Source organism: Geotrypetes seraphini, chromosome 3, assembly GCF_902459505.1.
Source record: "Geotrypetes seraphini chromosome 3, aGeoSer1.1, whole genome shotgun sequence".
NCBI classification, from domain to species: Eukaryota; Metazoa; Chordata; class Amphibia; order Gymnophiona; family Dermophiidae; genus Geotrypetes; species Geotrypetes seraphini.
Genome location: NC_047086.1, coordinates 129879928 through 129893417, shown reverse-complemented (window position 1 = coordinate 129893417; position 13490 = coordinate 129879928). Strand labels below are relative to the sequence as shown.

General features: G+C 39.5%; 1 protein-coding gene across 5 annotated transcripts in view; it reads right to left on the bottom strand.

Annotated features, from left to right (window-relative positions):
- Positions 1–13490, bottom strand: part of EFR3B (EFR3 homolog B) — a 341904-nt gene that overhangs the window by 91017 nt on the left and 237397 nt on the right. For all 5 annotated transcript variants that reach the window (XM_033939929.1, XM_033939928.1, XM_033939931.1 and 2 more), the window contains 2 exons: positions 6181–6331; positions 4259–4380 (listed from right to left, as the gene is read on the bottom strand). In XM_033939929.1, coding sequence (XP_033795820.1) covers positions 4259–4380; positions 6181–6331 — 273 coding nt within the window. The remainder of the gene's footprint in view (positions 1–4258; positions 4381–6180; positions 6332–13490) is intronic.

Sequence of the window (13490 nt, the reverse complement as noted above, 5' to 3'; positions counted from 1 at the left end):
CTCTCAGTCTCCTCTTTTCAAGGGAGTAGAGGCCCAGTTTCTCTAATCTCTCATTGTACGGCAACTCCTCCAGCCCCTTAACCATTTTAGTCACTCTTCACTGGACCCTTTTGAGTACTACCGTGTCTTTCTTCATGTACACCGACCAGACCTCTGATCTGGTTTTTGCAGTGTATCGCAAACTGCGTGCCATAGCACATTAGTGTGCCGTACGAGATTTCAGATGTGCTGCAAGACGCTGAGGAGGAGGAGAGGTGCCAGAGCACCTCCCCCAACCCAGCATATACAAGGCCGCATCAGGTGTGCAGCTGACCTCCCCTCCCTCCCCATTAACGACAGGCTCCAGTCAAGCCTGTCGCTCTAATTAACTAAACGTCAAAATTCTGTCTTTCCAAAGTCAGGATTTGAACGTTTTTAGCAGATGGATAAGGCATTTTGAAGCGTCCATCTGTTTTGAAAGTGAGCACCATAGTGTTTCTTATGCCTCCCTTCTCTCATATTTCCATCCATCCTTTCTCTCATATCTTCCTGTATCCCTCTCCCTCTCTTGTCTCTGCTATAATCTCCTCTGTTTCTCCTTCTTTTATCCCTCCTTCTGTGAAATGAAAAAATAGTCACTGGTGGTACTGAAATCTCCCATTAATCTGTTATATGACTCACTGCTAATATTGCATTCACTCATATTTTCCAGCCTGACAAAAAGCATTATTGACCTGAAACAAAGGAAATCAAAGAATAAAATAAAAATGGAAGTAGAGTGTTAAGAAATGGTTAAATTACTTCTTCATATAAGCAACACTTGGGGGTCCTTTTACTAAGGCGCGCTAGTGAGTCTTAGCATGAGCTAAATGCTAACGCATGCTAATGCATCCATTATATCCTATGGACGTGTTAGCAAGTGTTAGCATTTAGCGCATGCTAATTTTTAGCATGCACTAAGATGCACTAAGAACATAAGAAGTTGCCCCCGCTGAGTCAGACCAGAGGTCCATCTTGCTCAGCAGTCCACTCCCGCGGCGGCCCATCAGGCCTAGTGCCTGAAACAGTGGTCCCTGATTAATTTTATAACTTACCTCTAATCCCATCCCTATAATCTACCTTTACTCTTATCTGTACCTCTCAATCCCTTTGTCTTCCAAGTACCTATCCAAAGCTTCTTTGAACCCCTGTAGCGTGCTCCTGTTTATCACATCCTCTGGTAGCGCGTTCCATGTATCCACCACCCTCTGTGTGAAAAAGAACTTCCTGGCGTTTGTTCTAAAACTCTCCCCTTTCAATTTCTCTGAGTGCCCCCTTGTACTTATTGATCCCCTTAATTTGAAAAATCTGTCCCTGTCTATTTTTTGTATGCCCTTCATGATCTTGAAGGTTTCTATCATGTCTCCTCTAAGTCTCCGCTTTTCCAGGGAGAAAAGCCCTAGCTTTTTCAGTCTGTCAGTATATGAGAGATCCCCCATGCCCTTTATTAGCTTAGTTGCTCTTCTCTGGACCCTCTCAAGTACCTCCATGTCCTTCTTGAGGTACGGCGACCAGAACTGAACACAGTACTCCAGGTGCGGGCGCACCATAGCACGATACAATGGCAGGATGACTTCCTTTGTCCTGGTCGTGATACCCTTCTTAATGATACCCAACATTCTGTTTGCTTTCCTTGAGGCCGTGGTACACTGCGCCGACGCCTTCAATGTTGTGTCTACCATCACTCCCAGGTCTCTTTCAAGGTCGCTCACCCCTAGCGCTGATCCCCCCATTTTGTAAGTGAACATCGGGTTTTTTTTCCCTATATGCATGACCTTGCATTTCCCTATGTTGAAACTCATTTGCCACTTTTTGGCCCATTTTTCCAGTGTTGTCAGATCTTTTTGGAGATCTTCGCAGTCCTCCATGTTATTGACCTTGCGATATAGTTTGGTGTCATCCGCAAATTTAATAACCTCACATTTTGTTCCTGCTTCAAGGTCGTTAATGAATATATTGAATAGGAGCGGTCCCAGCACCGACCCCTGTGGAACTCCGCTCTTGACCCATTGCCAGTCTGAGTAATGTCCCTTTACTCCAACCCTCTGTTTCCTGTCCGCCAGCCAGTTTTTGATCCATCGGTGGACCCCATGGTTCCATAGCTTCCTTAGTAGTCTTTCGTGTGGCACCTTGTCGAAGGCTTTTTGGAAGTCAAGGTAAATGATATCTATGGATTCTCCTTTATCCACCTGGCTGGTTACCCCCTCAAAGAAGTATAATAAGTTTGTGAGGCATGACCTGCCCTTGCAGAAGCCATGCTGGCTCGACTTTAGCTGCCCATAGTTGTCGATGTGTTCCCAGATGCTGTCTTTAATCAGCGCTTCCATCATCTTTCCCGGGACTGAGGTCAAGCTCACCGGCCTGTAGTTTCCTGGGTCTCCTCTTGAGCCTTTCTTGAAGATGGGCGTGACATTAGCTATTTTCCAGTCTTCCGGAAGCTCTCCAGTTTTTAGGGATAGGTTGCATATTTGTTGAAGTGGCTCAGCTATTTCGTTCCTTAGTTCCTTGAGTACCCTTGGGTGAATGCCATCCGGACCTGGCGATTTGTCACTCTTTAGCCTGTCTATCTGCCTGAGGACATCCACCTTGCTCACCTCTAGCTGGACCAGATTTTCATCCTGCTCGCCTTTTACGATCTCCTCGGGCTCCGGAATGTTGGTTGTGTCCTCCCTCGTGAAAACTGACGTGAAGAACTTATTTAGCCTGTCAGCTATCTCCTTTTCCTCTTTTACCACTCCCTTTCTGTCCCCATCATCCAAGGGTCCCACTTCCTCCCTTGCTGGTTGCTTTCCCTTAACGTACCTGAAGAATGATTTGAAGTTTGTTGCTTCTCCTGCCAGTCTCTCTTCATATTCTTTTTTTGCTTTCCTAACCACTCGATGACACTCCTTTTGGTGTTTTTTGTGTACCTTTTGGTTCTCCTCTGTTTTGTCCTTTTTCCATTTTTTGAATGATGCTTTCTTGTCACTTATCGCCTTTTTCACTGCATTTGTTATCCACACTGGGTTTTTTGTTCTATTTTTTTGCACCCTTTCCTGTATTTGGGGATGCACAGGTTCTGTGCTTCGTGTACTGTGCCCTTGAGTATGGTCCAGGCATTTTCTATGGACTCCATCTTCCTTGCGCTGTCGTTGAGTTTCTTTCCCACCATTTTCCTCATGGCATCATAATTCCCTTTTTTGAAGTTAAGTGCAGTCGTTGTAGTTCTTTTCACCTTTGATGATCCAATTTCTAGCCTGTACTGGATCGTGTTGTGATCGCTGTTTCCTAGTGGGGCTAGTACCGCCACCTCCTTAGCGGGTCCTCCTAGTCCGTTGAGGATTAGGTCAAGAGTGGCATCACCCCATGTTGGTTCCATGACCAGCTGTTCCATGAAACAATCCCTCGTGACCTCCAGGAATTTGGTCTCCCTCATGCAGTTTGAGTGCCCAATACTCCAGTTTATTCCCGGGTAGTTGAAGTCTCCCATCACCACCACACTTCCGCTTTTGCATAACTAACGCACTAACGCACTAACGCACATTAGTAAAAGGCCCCCTTAATTAAAGTGCGGACTAAACTCCAGGGGGTTAATACTTAGCTGGTAGCACTCAGTGCTTTGCTGACCACCACTAACATTATTTCTGGATATTCATTGCCGGGCTCTGTCCGGGCTTCGGCAACGCATAGCCAGTTAAGTCTAATATTCATCACTTATCTGGCCATGGGCTATCACATAAAGATAGGGCAGTTTTTTTATGCGATCCCATTTATGTGGTTGACATGGCTAGTTAAGTGCTGAATAATGTATCTCAAGCTTACTGTAATATCAGAGTAGTCAACTAGCCTTTGAGAGACATCACAAGAAGCCAAACATTTTAATAACAGCCTGATATATAATACATATCCATTATATTAAATAAACATCACCTACAAAACCATTAAAAAATGTTTGATATATATTCATAATTTAAGAACAAATTCATACTATTGATTGCTAAATTGAACACATTATCATTGCAAGATGTTTAAGTGAAATATGCCTTTCAAAGAATATAATTTATTTATATAATAGGAAGGGGTGGGAAGGGGTGGGAGATACAAATATATCATTTGTACTATTGATGATTATTAAGTGATATACTCATTGTTAATCTGTGTTAACATATTGACACACTTATTGTAAGTTTGAAAATGAATAAAGATTTTACAAACACTATAATTTGTTCAGATTATCCAAATAGGATTATACCGTTCTCACCTTGTTCTGATCTCCGGGTCATCATGGCTGGAATGGCACATCTCACTGAAGCGAGACACAAAGAAATCATAACTTCTGTGGTACGATGGCGTGTCCTCTTCGATATTAGCAAACTTTACAAACTGCAAGTAGATAAATAAGTCTATTTATTTCCAAATTTATTTAAAATTTGATATCCGCTTACTTACCCTGTCTTTCACTAAGGTGCGCTCACCGATTAGCATTTAGCACGCGCTAATTGGTTAGCGCACCTTAGTAAAAGAGGGCCTTAATGTCTAAGCGGTATACACTGAAATATAAAAGTTTAAAATTTAAATGGGGTGTCACATACATAGACTGGGACAAAACAAAGTTATACATGTAGTAAGAGAGGGAGAGAAATACAATAATTAATAGGTTAGAAAAAGAGAAAGTACAATAGGAAGAGAATGTGTTCTTCATGTAAACTGTAGATTTTGGTAGAGGGCTTTTATAAATTTTATGTGTCTTTAAACAGAAAAGTTTTTAGATGATTTGTTTATCGGAAGCTAACTCATTTCTTAACTTTGAAATCTATTAAGTCTGTTATTACATGGAAAAACACTTTCCTGAGAGATTCATACAAAGATTTTTGTAGAACTCATAAATTAACTTCAGTGTTGTTTCATTATCTTAGGGACAGACTCCCGTTTGATCTGTCTCTTAGAGCTAAATGGGAGGCTAAGCTAGGTACTAAATATTAGGAGTGTGATTGGAAGGCAATGGAAGCAGCATTGCCACACTTGTCTAGATCTATTATCTTTCAAGAGAATGAGGTCTAATTAATGTATTGTTGGTATCTTACCCCGACCAGACTCCATCACATTTTTCCTGATGTTTTGGTGCTTTGTTAGGAGAAAATGTGGTGAAATAGGAACTATGGTACTCAATATTGGGTGGATCTTGAGATATCATATGAGCTAAAGCTTAATAGTTCTGGAAGCACACTTGAGACAGCAACATCTTATCCAATATTGTCTTAATACAGCACGCTCCACTCTGGCTAAGGCCTAGAAATCGGAGACTGTTCTGCCTATAAACAGATTGCAAAACTTTGGTTTACAGCTGATATTGTAAAGATTATGGCACACCAAACAAGATCCTGTCTAAATGGGAGTAAGTGAGTACATATGGGAACTCTTTCTTACTCATTGCTCATAGAATTTGTTTATGGACCTTCATGGATCATTTGTTTTATTGCATAGTCAGGTGGAAGAGGGAGGGATAAGGGGAATTAAGGAACAATGGGGGGAGGGGGGAAGTTAGGCCTTCATGTTTGAGAAGCAACTTGTTTTACATAGTGTATATTTTGCTTTTTATATTTGCATTACATTACATTACATTACATTAGTGATTTCTATTCCGCTTGTGCCTTGCGGTTCTAAGCGGATTACATTAGAAGATGGCTGGACATTTCCAGGCGATGACAATACAATTATTTGTATAACTTTACAAACTTTGCAAACCTAACTTTACTTTACTTGCCTTTTTTCTGTAACACTGTCCTGAGCTTCTAATAAAAAGACCTCTTTAAAGGCGATTCATCAAATAATAATAAACATAAACATTAAAAAAAGGAAATTCAGGCAAAGGAAATTTCAGCATCTGTGGAAGCTTAGAGCATAAGAACATAAAAATAGCCTTACTGGGGTCCAGATACACTAAAGCCAGCAATCGTCACTAAACCTGTTTTGACAGTTATAGCGACAATCACATTTGCCAACCCGATGCACAAAACGGTTCACTGTGTGTTTTTCCCCATGATTGTCCATTTTCCGATCCAGCTATGCAAATTAGCTAAAACTCTATGCAAACTAGCCAAGCGATTGATGCATTAACAACACTTGGCTATGCACAAAAAAATGAATGAATGAATAAATGAGCATTTAATAACTGATCCTTACTGAATTTGTTCCCAAGATCTGAAGGTCTGGCTTTTCTGATTCCAAAAGTTTGGCCACCATCTTCAAGAAACTTTCTACAAAGAGGTTAATGCTTTGACTGTGACAGGCCATCAGCAGTTGGTCCAAGGCTTCCATAGCAATGCACACATATCTAGAGGAAAGAATCAAGTGTAATCCATCAGCATTTTTTGAGCATTTACATTACATTAGTGATTTCTATTCCGCCAAGGTGGATTACATAAAAGTTTTCAGAAATTACATACAAGTTTACAGGAATAGTATAAGAGATGTCGTAAGAGTTACATATGAATTACCAGAGAGTTGTCGAGATCTTAAGGTGATAAATGTTTGGGTAATAAGAATTACCACAGGGTTGTCGAGATCTAAGGTGGTAAGTGTTGGGTAAATAGAGGCATTTAGCATTAGTTGGGTAGTTTGGGGGCATATTAGAGTATATTAAGGGTATAGAGTGGGTAGGGGTTTGGGTAGGAACTGGTCGTGTTAGATAGGTTTTATGCATTTGATTAACTTGTTGGTAAAGCATACAACAATACAAGAAATTTCATGTTTATTACTTTTTGATACCCCGCAAATCACATTGGGGGTCTTTTACTAAGGCGCATTAGCCAATTCAGTGTGTTCTAAATATTAGCACTTGCTAAACGCTGGCGTATCCATAGAATATAATGGGCACATTAGCATTTATCATGTGCTAAATTGGCTAGCATGCCTTAGTAAAAGACCTCCATTATGTCTAAGCGGCTTACAATATATGTTGTATAAAATTAAAATTGTTAAAAACTTTACAAAACACAAATTGGTAGAGAAGATGAACTACAATTTATGATAGGAAATCAAAAGGGATGTTATAGAAGAGTTTGGTGTATTCTTAGGATACAAGATAAACTGGTCCAAATCAGAGCTTATGCCTGCCAATTTATTTAGCGTTAAGGATATCTTTGTAGAGTTTCCGTTTAAGTGGAAACCTGATAGATTCAAATATTTGGGAATACAAATCCGTTCTCCCTTATATAAAACCATCAAGGCAAATTAAAAGAAATTGCTACTTACTGTTAAGAGTTAATAATGAAATTTAACACCAAAATGGCTATCCTGGTGGGGAAGAGTGGAAACAGTAAGAATGACTATAGCTCTTACTATTAAGTACTATTTGAACATGATTCCGATCTATTTTTCATCATCTACATACAAGGAATTGAACAAGATCAGTAAATTTATTTGGCAGAATAAATAGCTGAGGATAGCATTTAAGACCTTGCAGTTGTGTTCCGTTGGGTTTTGATACTTAGTAACAGTTACAGTCTCTAGGGATGAGTGGGGGTAAGGAAGTAGGATGGCTTTCTTCGGGGCTCAGAAGAGTCCAGGGCCTCGAGGCGCCATGCCACTGACTCTGGCCTTGCTTGCCTGTGGGCAGAGTTGGCGGGGGGGTCTGTTGATGCTAATCCTAAAATGTTGATGCCTGTTTTTTAGTGTTGAGGACGATGCCTTGTTTGTTAATGAGAACCCTACTATGCCACTGTTTTGCTTATTCTGTTGTTTACATCAATAAAAATTGTTTGAACCATAAGACCTTGCAGTTTACCAGAGACTATGGAGGAGTAAATTTGCTACACTTTTACAAATACCACTGCACTTTTATGTTGAGACAGGCCATGTATTGGCTAATGCCAGAGCAGTTCAGCCTGTCAAGCTGGTATTCTCTTGAACAGGATATGTTTTATCCGCTTCATCCACAGGATGCAATAGGAACTGATTTGCCTGCACATTTGAAATCAAATTCTATTATAAATTCAACTCAGAAGATTCTCATCGATTTGGATAGACGAATGAAGATTCCGTTTGGAAGCACGCGCAGATATCTATTATGGGGAAACAAAAATATCTGCATTGATGATAAACAACTAATGTGGAAAGAATGGATGCAGCTGGGCATATACACATATCGGATAAGCTCAAGTCTTTCTCAGAATTAAGACACAGTCATCAAATTAAATTCACACATAGCTTTAAATGGTTACAACTTCGACATGCAATTGATTCCATCAAGATCTCATTGAAACCATCTGAGCCAAATATTCTGTCACAATGCAAAAGAATTATGGGCCTAGGACATGAAGCATCTAACTGGTATAAAGTCCTAGTCCTTAAGGAACAACAACAGCGAAGAATAAATGGACTAAAAGATATATGAGTTCGGGAGTTAAATGTGGAAATATCTGATGAACAATACAACTCAAACATATTAGATGCTGTCAATCTGCCTCCATGAAGCAATCATTGTATTTTATGATGTTAATCGGACTCTAGTTAAGCTCAACAAATCAGTGCTGAAAATTCTTCTATACGCTGGTCCTTTAAGAATGAAAAAGGAACATTGGAGCATATGCTTTTCCATTGTCCATTGGTAGAGTCATTTTGGAAACAAATATATCTTTGATGATTCGGTTGACATAAGCAAGAAAAATATTAGATTAATAGCCATTTTGACAGCAGTAGCCATTCAGTCAATTTTTAAAGCGTGGAAGGATTCAAACTCACTGTCATTTCCTTTTTGGTGGCATTCAGTATGTATGTTTGGGAAATATGAAGCAGCGATTATGGAAAAAAGGGGAAAAACACAAAATTTGACAAAGTATGGTTGCCTGTTAAAAGGTATGTGAGAGATAAAGGGTAAATGTAATAGATGTGTATGAGTGGATATGAATGTGGTAAATAGGTGTATGCATGATATTACACTCTCTGCGGGGGGGGGGGGGAAGGGGAGGGTTGTTTTTGGTGTGTAAGATACATATGTATCCCTAGCTTATGTTTATGACTGTTGTATGGAAATATATTGAATTGCATATTCTTTTGTCTGAATGTTTTAAAAAGTTTTTCAAAATAAAAAATTATTTGAACTTTAAAAAAGGAAATCAAAAGGGAAGGATAATACAAAAGAACTACAATAAATAAATCGTCTACTGTGTTTGTCCCTGCTGAAATATTGAATGGTAAGTAAAGTTTGAGAGGCTGTTATCTATTGAAAGGCATCAGTGAATAAAAATATGTTTAGATCTTTCTTGAAAATATTAAGAGAGGTTTGAAGTCTAAGATTATAAGGAAGCAGATTCTATAAAAAAATAAAACCAAGAGGGTTAGATCAAACAAGCTATAATACCTAGTGAGACATTCATAGGAAGAAGGTTTCTTAGAAAAGAAAAAAAAACACACAGGCATGATATTCAGCCAGTAGCATCTTGCTAACTACTGCTGCTGTTATTCCAGAAATTCAATGCTGGGTTATGTTCAGGTTCTGGCACTGAATTTCTGGGTTTAAGAAACTGGTGAAACCATAACTGGTTAAGTGTAATATTCAGCACATAAAGATAGAACTGACTTTTATGTGATCTTTTTGTGCAGTTACCATGGCCAGTCAAATGCTGTATATTGACATTTAACTGGCCAAGTGCTGACTGGAACACCCCTATAACAGCTGGTTTTGAGTTGGGTGCTAACCAGACAGTTTCAGCAGTGCTATCTCTTTAAGTGCTATTGAATATGACCAGTAAGCCGCAAACAAGTAATTTAAACAGCTAGGTACCATTTCTGGCTGATTAAATTGCTTTGCATCTCGATCCAAATCATTTCAGCATGATTAATGTGGTGCAATTGCTGAAATGCTATATTCACCACTTGTATACATAGTCATAGGATTACCAGACGTCCGGGAGACCCTGGACATGATATTACACTCTCTGAGGACTAACCAGGCCCAGACGGACTTTCCAAAACCAAGCAGTTTGTCCAGGTTTTGGAAAGCCCTGACAAGCTCTGGCCGCATCTACAGGGCCTCTGAGCATGCAAGGATGATGTCACACACATCCGGTCATGCTCCAGGCCCTCCAGACGCGACTGGAGTTTGTCAGGGAAGATGAGAAGAGGCTTTGTGGGGGCGGGGCTGTGGCAGAACTGGGCGGCACCAGAGGTGGGACAGGGCGTGGCCATGTGTCCGGGGTTTTGCTACTCAAAATATGGTAACCCTACATAGATCTGAAAGCCACCAAACCATGTTCAGCTGATGTGATTTTACTGAACAATATTATTTATGACCAGCTGCCAAAGACTATGCTCCTTGAAAGCTATTCACAAACATATTATTGCAATAAAAAGATGTCAGCTTCAGCTATAAGCTGACCGTTATTCATGATGGTTGACTAAAGGGAGAATTATACATTATTAAGATGAATGCCTGAAATTCAAGTAATATTTTGCTGGTGGTTTTTCTGGTTAGTAATGCGGGGAAATTTGTGTACCTATCTTGACTTAAAGGTGAGCCAAATCAGTATGCTAACCCTTAGTTTTTATAGCATCATTATGGGAAGCAATATTATACATCCACTTTAGAAAGAAAGTACAGTGGCACTATATCTGTCATTTTTATGGTAATGTGTAAGGAACTTTATTGTTCTGCTCAGCATCTCTCAGACCTTTACTAGGACCCTTTAACATTGCTAAAAAAAAAAGAGCTGAAGTGAATTACAATAATTAAAGCAATCACTGCTCCCTCTGGGTCCCTAGAGGTCTGGCATCTCTTCTTCTCTCTGCCTTCTACTTCTACCTCTACTCACAGTCTAGCATCTTCCCTTTCTCTCACCACTCCCCCAGTCTACCTTCAAACTTGTCTTTACTCCTAGAAGTTGCTAGCAGCAGCAGTGATTACAACACACTGCCTGTGGCTGGCTCAAAACCTTCCCTAGAAGATCAGGCCTTACAGCAAGTATTGTGAGCCTTAGAGGAACAGTTATAATTGCATCTGGAAGAACAGGCTAGCTAGGCTGATTAGACTCGTGGAGGAAACTAAAGGTTTCAGCGAGAATCTTCAGAGTCAATTGAAAGCTAGTTCCCCAGGTTGCAAAGAATCTGAGCCTTTGGCTCAGAGGGTAGATTTACTCCAGGAGGAATCTAAGCAAAAGAAGTAATGGAACAGCTGCAAAGGGACAGGATCAGGGACAAAAGGCCACCAAAATCAAGGTCATAAATAGCTGCATAGGGCATAGGATTACCAGATTTTCCAGTAACTGTGATTCAGGTAATTCTTCCCAATGTGCATTACTTTGCATTTGTCCACATTAAATTTCATCTGCCACTTGGACGTCCAGTCTTCCAATTTCCTAAGGTCCGCCTGCAATTTTTCACAATCCGCATGCGTTTTAACAACTTTGAACAGTTTAATGTCATCTACAAATATAAAGGTCTTGAAGGATCAGGTGTTAAATCTAGAAGAACCAATCTTTAGGGAAGTGATGTGTGTCTTAAGGGACTGGATTGACCTCTTAGAGGATAGCAAGGACCTGGGATGGGTAGGTTTTACTGATAGTCTTGAAGTGCCTGTATTGAGATGGCCGAAGGACTTCCAAACAGACCCACTTTCCACAAGAACTGTGGCTCCTAGACATAAGAAAAAAGAATGGGCTACTTAGACATTTCCAGTTTGGGTAAAAGCTTTCCCAGGGGTAAATCTCTTAGGGTGGGGGAATTATGTGAAGGGAACTCATCCAACTTTGAACTTTGTGCTTTATGTAAAATTTGAGTCTTACCAATGTTAAGCTTCAGATGGTCCATAAACATCCAGTCACTGACTGCTTGTAGACAGTCAGATAACAAAACAAGAGCTTCAGAAATTAAGCTCCTAATAGGGACAAAAACTGTATGTCATTTTGGCATATGCATAGCCAGTAGGTAACACATACTGTAGCTGAGAAATAACCTGACAAAGTGGTACCAAATAAATATTTAAAAGTGCAGCCAATAAAGCTGACCTTTAGGGCACATCCCTATTGATTGGAGACTACTCAGAACAATTATCAGATAACTGGATTCTAAAACTATCCGATAAAAATAAATTAAACCAATCCTACATTTTCCACAAATACCCAATGATCTTAGTCTCAATAGCAGAATCTGATGATTTGATGCCATCAATGCTGATGAAATGTCTAAAAAAAATCATCACAATCAAATCCCATCTGAATTGAGTCAAGAATCGATAATAACAGCAGCACTGTGGGGTAAAGACCTAGAACAATTACTCGTGCCTACACATTTGTTCCTGAAATACTTAGGAAACCAACCTATACAATCTTAGTCCTCAACAAATGATCTTTAGAACTCTCAATCACCAAGTCTATACTTTGTTGATTCCACTCAATCTGTAACATCTTTAATCATTGTAAACCGCATAGAACTTCATGGTCCTGCGGTATATAAAAAAATTGTTGTTATTATTATTATTATTATTAGAGTACTTAGGCCAAATCCCAAACTGATAATCATCCAAAACATTATACTCATCTAAGAAGATCTGAAACTGAGAAAATACAACCTTCTCCAGGATTTTAGCAACAAATCCTAATGATGATTCTTTAGTAAAGGATGAACCACAGCTTTCTTTAACCTAGTGGATTCACAACCTTTATTCAATAATCATCAATGAAGGTAACAAAGACTTTGACAAAGAAGAATATATTCTAATCGAACAAGGCTCAAGTAACCATGAAGATTTATTTAGTCCATGAATAATGATCGCTTGACCCAAAGATTCCCTTCGATATCAGAGATTCATCAGAATATCACCATCCTATGGATACTGGTAGCCAATTTACAATTTATATTATGTTTTGATGTTGGCTACATTATCAATAAAAATTATTATCTTTAAAAAATGTTTTACTCTGTTATAATTAACGCACAATGCAATTCACAAACTGCTTTTCTTGTTCAACAAAAAGGCAGCTGCTAATGTTTCCACTTTATTAAGAAAGCAATGCATTGTATAGGCATGTCTGAGGCAACTCTCCTCAGTGGGGTCATCTATTTTTAAGTTCATATTCATGCTGTTTCTGGAGGAAGTACTGGACTGAAGTCACTTTTACCATATGGGAGCTAGACAGGGTTTACATAATCCAGCCTCTAGTCCCAGCCAGAGAACAGCTGCAGAGGCAAATTATATAGTGCCATGCCTCTGCCCCCTCTCTCATTCATTTAATTACTATATTTTACTTTCCACTTCACTGAGCCCTGAAATAAGGCAAGTAAAACACGGGGCTGACAAATGAACATTATACCTATAAACACCAAAAATAAGCTTGGAGCTACGACAGCTACTTTGAGGCAAAAGCTGACATAGTATTTTTTTAATCACAGAATCAAAGCTGAGCAGAAACAACTAAGAACATAAGCTATGCTGTGTCAGCCAGGTATTTTGTCTGTAACAGTAATCAGTTTAGGTAAGAGGAAGTACCCAGTAGTTT